Below are 13,843 nucleotides of genomic sequence, written 5' to 3'. Positions count from 1 at the left end.
CATTTAAACAAGCAACCCTGTATAGAACACACACGAAGAGAGCAGAAATAATTTCCTTTACCTCCATAATCTCCAGTAGGGCTTCTGTAACTGTCTCCAATGAGGTCAAAGCAAAAGTTTCCCTCTCGTAGGAGCCAGGTGAGAAGGACCTGTCCCGGTAACTGGATCGGAAAGCTATTACAGCCGCAGACTTCACTTTGCTGATTCCAAACAGCAAGTAGAACTTGGGGAGTGAGAATTCAGTCAAACTGAGTCTAAGAACTTGTTTTGTCTCCTCTGTAGAAAGCAAAAAATGACATCAATTACATGGGTGGTACAATACAGTTTAAAAAAGGAAAAAAACACCTGTGTAAATGTCGCTCTAGTTTTGCACATAGGTCAGCTTTAGGCTGCGTCCATAGAGGGGCAGACCGCGCGGACGCGTCTGCACGCGGAGCGATCAGACACCTTAAGGCAGTGATCTCGTCTATACAGCATGCGGGCACGGGAAATCAGTCAAAATTGATTTCTCGCGCAATAGAGCGGTTACGTGAGTGGTCGTGACGTCAGTGGCCCGCCCATAGATACGCCCCTGGACGGTGCGCGTATTAAGGCCAGCGAAACCACCCGCTTTCCCTCAGCCTCCACACGACTGCATTGTCTATGGATGCAGCCTTAGTTGGTGCTTAAGAGCATTTGCTTTACATTTATTCTGTAGACATCAATAGCATATTCTTAAACACCGTTACTATGGTATTCGTTGTAGTTAAAAAAAGTAGAAATGCCACAAAGCACATTAGAGTACAAAGTCACAATAAGTTTCCATGAAGTATGGGCAAGTACTGTACATCAGGCTGGTATATGTCAAATGGAATATGGACTGACATTACCACTGGACAAGCATAAAGGTTAATAAAAGGCATGCAAATCAAACAAGGGGGCAGGCCCATATACCAAATAATAATAATAATAAAAAAAAAGGTTTACTTATTTGTGTACTGCAATTTCCCCCACTTGGACCTGTAAAATGCAGTTTTGCTTTTCATACGCTTATCTTTTTGATGAATTATGGCATTGTAATTACTTTACCTTAAGAAAATGACAATTTGCCAGTAGATTCTAAGATCACAAAACTGATGATTAAAAACCTCCAAAGGTTTATTAAAAAAAAAAAGTCTGAATTTTTTAGTGAAAGCCCCAATCACGTACATGAAACTCTTTAAACATGTAACTGCAATGCGTTCACTTTGGCTGTAGGTGGATTCAGCCCTTTCGCAGCAACTCGTCTCTTAACAGCACCTACCACTGAAGTTCAGCTGTGAGCATGTGCACAAGGAGTGAATGATATTGATGACAAGCCCATGGGTGGAAGCTCGAAGAGACAGAGGACCTGTGGCCACTAACAAAGTGACAACGTGGAAGAGGTAGGGAAGATGGGCAGCCACGTCCAAGGAGTTGTTGAAGGACAGCATCAGCATGTAGCGGGCGAGGATGGCGATGTCATCCCACATCAAGTGCTGCTCCAGTGTAGGGGTCGGGGAGAGGCAGGTCTTGTCGATTATTTTACACATCCTTCCAATCACCTAAAGATAGCATAGTGTTGAAATGAAATACAAAAGCAAGATAAGTTATGTACTGTACCTTTTCAGCACCATGTAAGTACTTAAGTGTGTCACCAGAATTGTAATTTACTTTGAGACAAGAAATTAGTTTTGCTGTAATAGTCCCTTACTTTATAAGGAAATCATCAAGGCTACATAGACTTACTCATTAAATAAATATTTATAGATGTAGCACGTCACATCCCTACGCTCATCCAGGAGAACGTTAAAAAGCATCAACAAATTGAATAGAAAGAGTCTTTATTCTTATTAGATTTGTAATTTTTTTTCATACATTTGTATATGAAGAACAATGGCTTTGAGTGCATTAGAGGAGCATATCATACAGGCACTTAAGTGGCTTTTTATTAATTTATCTAAACAAAATGTTTAAAGAAATTAACAAAAAGCCACTGGAGTGCTTGTATTACATGGGCATCAGATACATATAACAACCAAGTTTTGGTTTAATAGAATGATGCACCTGTGGAAGATACTAAATGTCTTTAGCGTGCATCTTCTGCAGCTATTTTGAATTTATCAGTACACATTGGCATCAGATGTATTCATACAGTGCATATATGTCTAATCAGCGATTTTGATTATATTTAGATGTGTACAGAAAAGGGGCACCTTGCTTGAAACCAGTTTGACATTGCCTGATGCTAGAGCAACCGCCGTATCTGCCATAACTTCAGCCTTGATGGATCCCAATCCACCAGTGGCACTGGTTTTAATGAAACTGTCCAGAACAACATCAAGAAGATCCGTGATCTAGTTTAAAAAAAATAAAAAAACACACTCAAAACATTGACGCTGGTATTTTATTTCAGTGTACCAAGCCATCTATGAACTATTCCCTAATCGGCTCTATTCGAATACATAAATCCAAGTTATGAGTCCGCAAAAAATAAATGGCATTTTTTTTGTTATAAATTATTTTTTATTTGGAGCATTTCAATTAGACATAGCATTTCATTGAAGTAGTTACAATCACAGGTTACATGTAATACATATGATACATTGGATACTTTTGATAATGAAGCAATATGGTCGGTAGATCCTATTCAGATATAACGTGATCTTATTTCCTTTGTCTGAGCTTTTTGGCAGAGGGGCGGGAATATATGAGTCAGGCGGACCCATCTACCTGAACAAGCTCCTCACCCCTACCACATGCAGCACTTACCAGCTGAGATCAGACTCCAAAAGACTGTTCATGGTCCCAAGGCTCAAAGTATCCGGCCGTTCCTCCTTCTCTTACCGTGCACAACAAAACTGGAACAACCTACCGGAGACTCTCACATCCACCACCAGTCTAAATTCTTTCAAATCTAAGGCCGTCTCACATTTAAATCTGGTCTGTAACTTGCATACGCCTATAATATATATTTTCTTTAACTGTGCATGCAATGTCTTGTATATAATGTATACCCTGTTCACTTATATAACTATTTGTAACCATGTATTATTTGTCTTAACTCTGTGCCCAGGACATACTTCAAAACTAGAGGTAACTCTCAATGTATTACTTCCTGGTAAAACATTTTATAAATAAATAATCATTTACATACCAATTATCACACGTTTTGCAAATGACATACCTGTCCCAGACTGCCCCATATCTTAGCTTGAATGGAAGGATACATCTGCTTCTCATTTATTGTCATCGTTATGAGCTTGTCCAAGATGGCGCTAACACGCTGACGTTTAGCATCATCCGTGAGTTTACAGAATCGGACAAGATTTAGCAGCCAAGGTGTCATGTATTCCAGACATAGATGTTTCAATTCAATACCTGCAACACAGATTACGCAAAATAAAAGACACTACTTATATTAACGGAGAGAGCTTATTTATGGGTATTCAAATCACATTACAATGTGCTCAGCACACAACCAATTTAACTCTATTACACCTCTATTGGTTAAAAAAAAAAAAGTCTTGGCAAATAAGGGCTACAATTCCAATGAAATTGCACAGCTTGTACATGACTGCACCGAGAATTATGTACAACAAAGCTTCTTTCTACAGTTATAAAGCAAATGGGAAAATATTCTCTCGTGTGTCTCAAGAAAGCATTTACTTTAAGATTTGACCTGCCTGACGGTATACCAGAGAAAAAGCTTTGGAAAAGAAATTGTCCACATTGGAGGTGCAACAGGGGAGCTGTAGAACAATCTTCCTGACTTGTGAATTCTGGCATAGAGATGGCAACAAATATAAATGAATTGTTTATTCGCCATATACAATCAATTATTTGGCAGCTCTACAGTGGCAGTCAGAACAAGTCAGTCAACACTTACTAGTGAATTATCAAACACAAGGCAATTATACTTCACATTAGCAGGACTGCTCTTCATTACTCACTGGATTTGCTGAAGCCAGAAATGCACTCTTCCAAAAACTCTAGAGTGAGGTGTGGTTCATTAGCTGCCAGAGTCTTACTAATAGAGACTATAAAAAGTGTATTGTTAGCAGGGATACACAGACCCGAAGTCTCCAGTAACTGTCCTTCAATCTTTAAATTAAAGGTACATGTTAAGGCACACAGAAGGTTATAGGCAGCAGACCTGCAACAGAAAAAAAATGCAATAGATTTAACACAGTAATATATGTATAGATGTAAGAACATTTATAAAACAAAAAAAACTTAATCCTCTTTAAAATATGTCAACTTGAATAATGAGTCCGTTTGAAAACAGAATAAAAATAGATGACGGTAGACCAAGTTATTCTACAGTATCTAGTAGAAATGATTTAGCTAGGCCTAGATTACCTACCTAAAAAGTTATAAAGTTACAGTCACATCTAGAGCAGAACAATATAAAAGCACAATCCAGGTTTTATGCTTTAAGGGTCACACTTTGCTACTCTGTCAACTATATTAAAAAAAAAATATATATATATGGTAGAGCAGGTGATTCTTGACGTTGGTTACTAATCTAGTGTTAGAAAAACTTCCAACAGGTGGTGCTCCGAATGCTTGCTACACTGGTCTAGTAGATAAAAGATGGGCACAAATCTTCGTTAACAATATTGTGTGTGACCATCAGGCTGTAGTGTTGAAGTGTCTAGCTCTAGTGTTATATTCGTAGCAGTCAAACCTAGTAAATAAACATAATTAATTTAATTGTTTTACATATTTGTTGTGCAAGAAGGAAACCTGTCCAGAAAAGATATATACTGTAAAGAACACCAACACATTTCACTGTTCATTCTTGATTACATACTTTTTCCCCGCAAATTACTGAAGATCTATGACCCATTACTACCACATGTTTTGTACAATTCATAATGAATTTACATGCATCTTAAATTCATTTATAATCTCAATTATAGCATGCAAATTAAACCATTGGACCTCTCAATCACTCCTTTCCGTTATCTTTGATTTAAAAGAAACACTGGTTAATTACAAATAAATACTTTGATCAGAGTTACATTGCAGGCTAAAGCTTTGATTCTTAATGCACACCTCGAAGTAAACCATTAGAAAAACCAAAAGTATTTTCTACCGTAAACTTGGGTCTGAGCTTCCCAGGTTCAGTAATGCAATGTTAAGAAGTGTCCCAGGTACATCCTTTGGACGGATTTTAGTGTGTTGGGGAATGGAATCTGGCTGTGACAGTTCCCATCGAGTCCGTATGTGAATCATAGACTGGACAATGGCTTCACACTCCTGATGCATGAAAGTGAGGGGGGTTCCTTGGTTGACAATGGCTAATGTGAACTGGTTTTCCTCCACCTGACAGATCTCCTCTATCTCAGATGCGTAGTAAATGTCATTGAGAAAGACAGACTGTCCCAGGACACGTGTTCTCTCTGCTGACGTCACTTGAACAGCTGTAGAACCCACCTAGAACAAAAAGTGTATGTTCTGTTACAATTGAGAACTACAGTTCATGAGTGTCAGGATGCACAGCATTACAGGAAACTATCGGTTCAAGAAAAATATTTTCTCTCTATGGGTAATTCTACAATTAGTCCTATTTAATGGGGATCTTATAATTAGGGTCATTTTACATTGGGTACTTCTATTGATCTATTCCCCCCGCGATTTAGACTGACATGCAAGTGCTGTAAATAGAATTGTTGCTATGAAAGTATAGTATGAAAAAGAAAATGAATCCACTTACTTTTAAAGACACCTTTGTATCTTTGTGGGCCAGTTTGAGAGCATTATGGAACAACTTTAGGTCTTCTTCCAAAGCCAAGGTGGCAGCTGGAAGTTTTTGCTGATCATGTTCAATGTGCTCTGCCAATTTTCCAGATGGATCAATAAAAATGAGCCTCTTGCTGCCTTTCAAGCCAGTTAGCAGTCTCTCGTGGTACTTCGTATATTCCCTGACCCAAGAGTTACAGTTGTAGATATAAACCGCTGTCACATTTTCATAAGCAAAGCCAGGGAAAACCACAAACCACTTGGAAAGGAAGTCTGTCTTGAAGCGATTGCTGGGCCCAGCGTGTGTGAGATCTACCACTATCTCATATGGCTTGGCGTAGTATGGCTTTAGAGTCAGTAAGACATGGTATATCAGTAAGTCACCATTGATCTGGCCAGTCTTGAACCTTGAGGCAAGAAAAAGAAAAACATTTGAAATATATATTATGGCGAATTAATCTTAGTGCAGTAATGTTCTGAGCATGTTGTTCACAAAAAGGACCAATGGAAGACCAACTGAAACTTTAAAACTGAAACGTTAAGAGTGAGAAACGCATTAATAACATAATAACAGACAATGTTAAAGGTCACACAGAACCACGTGTTTTATAGGTTAAAAACAGGCAAGTAATTTCTTTAAAAAAATAATAATTTATGAAAGTAAACATGGTGGCCTGACGCAGAGAGTATGTTTTAGTCGTCTTATCTTTGCATTATGTCCTCATTTCTTATTGACCCATAAACATTATACAGGTCTTTATAAATCACATTACCTCATCTCGGGGGTGGAGCAAAGGAGTTACCGTCACAATCCTTTAAGCAAACTTTCACAGCAAGGCCATTCAGCCCCCATTGTAACTACACACAAAGTATACTGTAGCTTTCAAGTTACTTAAAAACAAATCCTTTGTGGGCTTGAAAGGTGTTAATTATCCAGATGTAACCTATTAACCCAAGTGGGACAGCCCCTCTATAGCACAAAATAAATCTCTAGTCCATTAAATTTATTCCACAGTACCCTCCATGTAACTATGGGGGATAGAGAGCATTTTAAGTTTGCAGAAGAACTTAATTATAGCAAGATAAAGATAGCTAGCCACCAATTGTCTGGCTCAGAATATTTGCTTAAATGAAAAACTCTACACATCCAATAACACTTCATGTTTTGCACACTACATAGTTTACTTTTCATTGTGTACCAGGGAGAGAAACAGTGACCTGCCATTAATCAACAAGCTGCTCGTCAACTGATTTCCTGGATAAAGGTGGTGGCACCATATAAGAAGCAGAACAGAGTAGCTCCTAGCCATAGGCGTTACAGTAAAACTGAGTTCAAGAATCAGTACTAGGTTTTTTTTTTCTTTCTTCTTGAAATTAATAGCAGCAAAACGTGAAATCTTATGTGTTTTTTTTTTTTTTTTTACAGTAAATCAGTTAGTATTAGATAGTGACTGATTTTTTTTAAATTCAACTCTTAATGCCAATTTTAATGAGTTTTAAAGCATTCTCTGATTTCTTTAGCACGGTTTAACCCACCTCCCAAGCAGTGCAAGATCTTTGCAACACTGTCCTGTTTATAATTTGAGGCAAATGTTCCCAGCAGTTTGAGCTGTAAAACTGTAACAATAGATAATGTTACCTTAGTAATATGTATGTCTTTATTTATATAGCGCTTCACAGCAGTAATACTCGTGACATAATAATATAACACATAATGGGAATCAGCGCATCAGACATGAAAGTAACAATAGGAAAAGGAGTGCCTGCCCCGAAGAGCTTACAATCTAAGTAAGGAAACATTGCAGCTGCTTTTACAGTGATTGAAGCAGCCATTATGTTAGCCACACAATCAGGATTTATATAGATTTATAACAGGAGCCTCAAACGAATGCCACCTTGGGTAAGAATGTAGAATTAATCATTGACACGTGCTCTACAACATAGAAATAATAAAAGAAACAAAAAGTTGGAAAGTAGTATTGCTGCTTTATCAAGGGCTACAGGATGAAGGGCTATTTCAGCTAACACTATATTTTGTTATGTTAAATACTATTATTTAAACCTGTTTAACACCATACTGTCAATTACCAATCAGCAGGGGTCATAAATGCACTCGCCTGGGGTGAGTGCATTTTGCCCGCGGGTGAGCCTTTCTTTCGGCGGGGTGCGGCAGCGTCTCCCGGCATTCTCTTGCGGCTGTCTCCCCTGCAGCTCCTGTAAAAATGGCTGCACAGTGGCAAATGACGCCGCGTTGCTATGACAACGGGATGCGTAATGCGGTGTCAAGTTGCCATGACAACCTGACGCCACGTGACATCACGTAGTGTCCCGTTGTCATGGCAACGCGGTGTCGCAGCCATTTTCACAGGAGCTGCAGGGGAGACAGTCGCAAGTTGCAGGGGAGAAGCAGGAAAATGTCGGGAGACGCCCCACCCCGCTGCCGGTAACACTCGTAAGGGGGATGAGAGAGTTTTACAGGGGGGGAGGGGGAGGGCGAGTGACTTTTTGTTTTGAGCGAGTGGGTTTTGAAAGACTTTGTCGAGCCCTGCCAATGAGGGTATGTGGTGAAGTCCTGATGCATTTTGCTTATACACCTAAACGTTTATGAAGACACGCCTTACAACACACCAAAGAAAGAAATAATGTTCCCTGTGAGTATCTTATCAAAAACAGGATTTGACGTGCCAAAAAAACACGGAAATTACCTTTACTTAATGACTTTACCTTGGCTTACTGTTATCTACTCACTGCTGACATGTACATACTCATGATGACCTAATCCTCATTCCTACAAGCTATATATTTAAAAATAAAGGTTGTTGGACTTTGTTCAGTAAATTTTTACCAGCCTCCTAATCTGAACTTGCATCATATAAGCAGCATACATAACCTCAGGCTGGGGAGCAGGTCTCTTCTGCTTCCCGTCTCGGTGACGGTAAATTTAAGCTGAACCCACGTAGCACTAGCAAAAAAAAAAAAAAAAAAGGAAGTGTGTCATCCTTGTGGTTTAGTGTTTAAAGTTTATTTGTCAAGTAAACAGCAGCGAGAAAAGCTTGTGTTTATCAGGTGCACTGCAAATCCAAAAGATTTTCTCAGAGACATGCTCAACGGTAGTGAACATACTTGAAGAAAAGAAAAGACCAGATCAGACGACACTTCAGTGGTTTGACTCAAAGATTTTATAAAAACACTTTTAAGGTAGGTGAGAATTTCAAGATGGAGCACATAACCTCCGTTTCTTGCTTGCTGTGTTTTAATCTAATCAATCCATCATCTTTTTGTGGCAATGTACAACTGTCAATGCAATTGTTGGCATCTAATCTAGTAGCAGTAAATTTGTTTTACTTTGTTTATTTTATGTCATTTGGTACCAAGTTGCCTTTACGGTCTAATGTCACATGTACATGATGAATATGTGGATCAAACCAACTATGGGAAGGTTGGCACCAAGTTTAGGTTATCGGGAGCCTGCTTGGTTTTATATTGTCCTACAAAAGGAACTTAATACTTATTATAGAACAAGAGATGCTGAACCAGTGCCAACTTCTGTAGCCTGTGGGGATAGAATATACATTTCACCGTCGTAAAGTTCTAAACATTAAAATACCAACTGTGACCTTAAAGCCTTTGCTACGATTGCTTCTTTAGTTAAAATACAAATAAATATGCCAAGAGGAAAGAATGTTGGAAATCAATTTCACGCGGTTTTATTTGCAAAAATATTCCTATACAGTACTAGAAAAAAAACACATTATTTTGCTAGATTTTCTGAATATAGTGCATCGTAAATTGAAACATTCTTTTCCTGCACATTTTTGTTAATGTTCATCATCGCTGGACGCAGTCATATCATTATAAAAAGCAGAAGCCACGCATCCGCAGGTGTATTTTTAGTTGTGAGTCACGGATGTATGAAAGTATTAAATGCCAAGGTTACAAGACAACTTAACAGCATTGTCTTAAAAAGACAATAAAAAAAAAATCTGCAGGTTCACTAAAAAAAATAATTAAATCTATGATCGAGAAAGAAAATTCCAACCACAAAGCAATGGAAAGTGGCTAAACTTGGAGTAAAGGACATGAGGTGACAGTTCAGTTATAAAAAGGGAATATTACAGTAGAACAAATGCATTCTAAAGCGGAGCTCTCAAGAAGGAGTTTAATACGTTACACTGAAAAGTAGTTGTAACCTCAGAGCAAAGTGCTGCATTAAAAGCGTTTAAAATGTCAATACTAGGACTGCCAGGTGTTCTGTTACCAAATTGCTCAGCAGGGTGATATTTTCCAAGTCACATGATGCTTTTATAATGACAAATACTTAAAGCAGCATTTCCTCTTGCCCATTGTTGTTTTAATACATGCAGCAGGTTTAACAGCAGCAATGCAATTATCCAAGCTGGCAATTGATCCGTTCTCCCGTGATCGATCAGCAAAGATCCTGCTTCCCAGAGCACACAATATGGCCGCCTATTTCAAAAGAGGCGATTGCGTGGCTTCCTAAATGGTTGCTAAAGCAACCCAAGGAAGCTTAATGCATTAAAATGTTAAAAAAGGGGTATTGCACACGACCCAGTATATATATTGCTAGGAAAACCAATGGCTAATATCTCCAAAAAAAAAAGCTAGAGTAATATCCCAAATTTTAAACGCTACACATTGTACAATTGCCAAAAATTGGAAACAACCGGCCCCCCCATCCTTAAATCAAATAAACAACAAAATTTGGCATATAGTCTATATGGAAAAACTCTCAGCCTATCTGAACGGCTCCACCTCGCAATTCTCTAATATTTGGGCTCCTTGGTTCCGTCATGCAGGTATATCCCCATTTATAGACTAGAATACTTTGAACAGAGTGATACATGTGGTATCATTGATATTACATCATTTCAACCTATTCATGTGTCATAATCGAGAATGTATATTGGATTTTGACAACATCTATTTTTGTGAGTGGTCAATGTGCAATAACTCAACATATATTACATTTGATGTGTGATGGGTGTTTATATTAATGATAACATTTTCTGTCAGTTGTCAATTTATATATGTGTTATCTATGACTAACCGGGTTTGAATTGTGTTTTTATTATAATTTTGTTTAATTGATGTACTAATGTTACTAATGATTTTATGACCCATAGATTAATATGGGTGTACATATGTATATATACTGTACAATATATGTACAATAGGGCTTATATCTCTTGGTACCACCTGTACCAAGGGATTTATATAATCCCCACTATCACCTTTAAGGGTCCTGCGAGTTTTACTCTGATCCTTTGGTGTAAATATTGCAAGCTACGATGGTTCATTTGTTTATTCATCACATTATTAATATCCATCTCTTGCTTTTAAGAACCGTAAAAATTATTTTTATTAACTTCTTTTTATATTGTTCTTATAGCAGTATGGACACGGTACAAGTACATGAGTACTATCAGTATTCATATTTATGGGTCCTGCGAGCTTTGCTCTGACCCAATTGAATTAATAGCAAGCTGCGATGTTCTACCAAATAATGAAATTGATTCTATTAAAATTAAGTAAAACATCTCTTGCTAGAATTTTATTTTGAAGTCCGTTTTTAAGTTCATTTTTTATGTTATGTTAGGAGGGTTGTTTGTTTCTTTAATTCTTGTTTAGTGTGTAACTTGGTATATGTACGTATTTCTGGCTCTGATTGGAAGGTTGAGTCTTTGTAATCAGACATGGCTTCTCATTGGTGGATGTAGTAACCAATTGAGGTATTTAAATACCTCTGTGAGAGCAGATGACCATACCCTGAAAAAGTGTCATTTGACACGAAACGCGTAGGTGACGTCATCACGTAGCGACGCACGTCTGTGACGACGGTCTGTTTGTGTTGCTGCCTGAGCCCTGCTACCCCACGAGGAGTTCAGACGGGAGATGTTTGAGTGCCCAGGTCTGTTTGTTTCCATCTAGCAGTCCCAGCACCTTCTCCCTCCTTGTAATAACTAGGACACTCTCTGTGGGTGTTTGGGTGTTTGCACCCCTATCCTCCACCAGGCTTGGGCTCCATTTTATATTGATTAGTGTCATTTTAGGCATTTTTGATTTATATCTTTATCTATGTGTATTTTTATGATAATAAATCAATTTATGATAAAGATTATGTACTAATTTCAGCTTTTCTTGGTTTCATTTCATGCGCTCCTATTTTGCATTAAGAATTAAAAAGGAGTGTAAAGAGTGAAACAAATGCGATAAGTCTTCTACAACATAACTGATTTAAAAAACAAAATAACCCCCTCCCCAGGATTTTGAATTAAATGCTGCTTTAAGTAATGAGAAGCCAGAAAGCACTACTAAACAAAGCAGTCATACATTTCTGTGTTATTCATTTGGGTAAAATAACAGCACAATATTATATATTTTGTTCATACAAAGATAGAAGAGCACTGACACATGCACTGTTGTTCACAGAAGTTACATGGTGCAGTGACTATTTACCACAAAGAGCTTTCAGTTTATATATTCATACTAATTTCAGGCAGATAACAGGAAGGGGGGGGGGGCGGGTGGGGGTTGTTTAATGTCCCCAAAGTTGTCTCCCACATCTCAGTCACAAGACTAAACCAAAATACATTGGAAGTTTTTAGATTACGTTTTTCCTGCATCTGAGAGATGGCCATGTTTGCCACATATTTCATATGATTAAATGTTTATGTTACATTACAATCAAGTTGTTAATCAACCTAAAGATGTTCCTCCAACAGCCTTATAATATAATAAAATCAATACATTTTTACTTTTCTGAATGCTACCCAGAAAAGGTACTGTAGGAGAATTCAATACACATTTGCAGGTAAAAACCCACTATTGAGCTTCTACTCCAAGTCAAGTCTTTTTCCTGCACCCACTGATGGATCACTCGCTACAAATGGTGGTTAGTCGGTACCCAGAAAATATTTAACTCATTCGCAGATCATCACTTATTCTTTTTGCAATGGTGTCGCTTGGGGGTTCTATGATGATGTATTTGATTGTGTCGGGATTCAGGACTCAATGTTAATTGCCAACCTTTCTTCTCATATTTCAGAAGGTATCAAGACATTAACATGTGGGTAATGCAGAGCCAGCTGCATCTTGGTTTGATGATTGGAGCTACAGTTTTTTTCCCCTCTCAAGTGCAAACAAACACAGATTTCTGGAACACGAATAATAGTCTCAGTACAATGGAGACCAACTGGAATAATACCGATGAGAAAAATAACACACGTCCAGCACCCAACCATGTCGGTAATAGACTGGGAAATAATTTGATTAGGAATCTAGACCTACATACACATTTCCCAAAAATGTTTACATCTACAACAGAAGAAACACCGCTACCTGCCAATATTACACATGGTTATACTGACACAATGCACACAATTCCAAACAAACAGTGCAACAGTAACACAGACAAATATAAAACTGGACTTGTGATATGCATTATTATCATAGCTTCGCTGGTACTAGTCTGTGTCATTCTGATCATAGCCGCTGTTGCTCTAGCAAACAGAGTATCAAGTCTTAAAGCAAAACTAACACAATCAAAACGTCAGGCGCGAAGTAATGGTGACTTTCTTAGTGCTTCCAGTATCATATGGCCACAAGGACTGGAAACATGGCAAAAGAAATCGCAGTTACCTAGTATAGCAATGGATGAAATTTCATTGGGTAACACAGTTCAAGAAGAGAACAATCAACTTATGCTAACTCCAATGGATGAAAACTCAAAACATAGTACAGAAGAAAAAAGTAAAGCAGAAAATGCTCACAGTCTGGAAACCAACTTTTTCGTCGAGATATAAAGCCTCTAACTGTGGCACTGATCTTTTAAGTTTGTTTATTTTTAAATATACATACAAAATGTAAATTTGGAAGGTAATTCAGTTATCTTGAGTTGTTCGCCTTCATGTTATTTTTGTAATGTCAAACCACATCCTATTGTACAATATATTGCTGGTTAGTAACTTTTGTCCGGTACTATCCATGTGAAATGTTCATATATGCTGCAGAACAGTCGCAATAAAAATTACATTTTCTGACTTACTGGTGGGGTACATATTAAAAATAGGTTATGAAA

General features: G+C 37.9%; 1 protein-coding gene across 14 annotated transcripts in view; it reads right to left on the bottom strand.

The window, feature by feature from the left end:
- The window catches only part of NF1 (neurofibromin 1), a 197,324-nt gene that overhangs the window by 41,453 nt on the left and 142,028 nt on the right, over nt 1-13,843 (bottom strand). For all 14 annotated transcript variants that reach the window (XM_075590031.1, XM_075590030.1, XM_075590036.1 and 11 more), the window contains 7 exons: nt 5,720-6,152; nt 5,099-5,439; nt 3,951-4,153; nt 3,185-3,378; nt 2,214-2,354; nt 1,283-1,562; nt 62-276 (listed from right to left, as the gene is read on the bottom strand). In XM_075590031.1, coding sequence (XP_075446146.1) covers nt 62-276; nt 1,283-1,562; nt 2,214-2,354; nt 3,185-3,378; nt 3,951-4,153; nt 5,099-5,439; nt 5,720-6,152 — 1,807 coding nt within the window. The remainder of the gene's footprint in view (nt 1-61; nt 277-1,282; nt 1,563-2,213; nt 2,355-3,184; nt 3,379-3,950; nt 4,154-5,098; nt 5,440-5,719; nt 6,153-13,843) is intronic.

This window comes from Ascaphus truei, chromosome 3, assembly GCF_040206685.1.
Source record: "Ascaphus truei isolate aAscTru1 chromosome 3, aAscTru1.hap1, whole genome shotgun sequence".
Lineage (NCBI taxonomy): Eukaryota > Metazoa > Chordata > Amphibia > Anura > Ascaphidae > Ascaphus > Ascaphus truei.
Note: the sequence above shows the minus strand (reverse complement) of the source record. Positions and strands in the feature narration are given on the sequence as shown.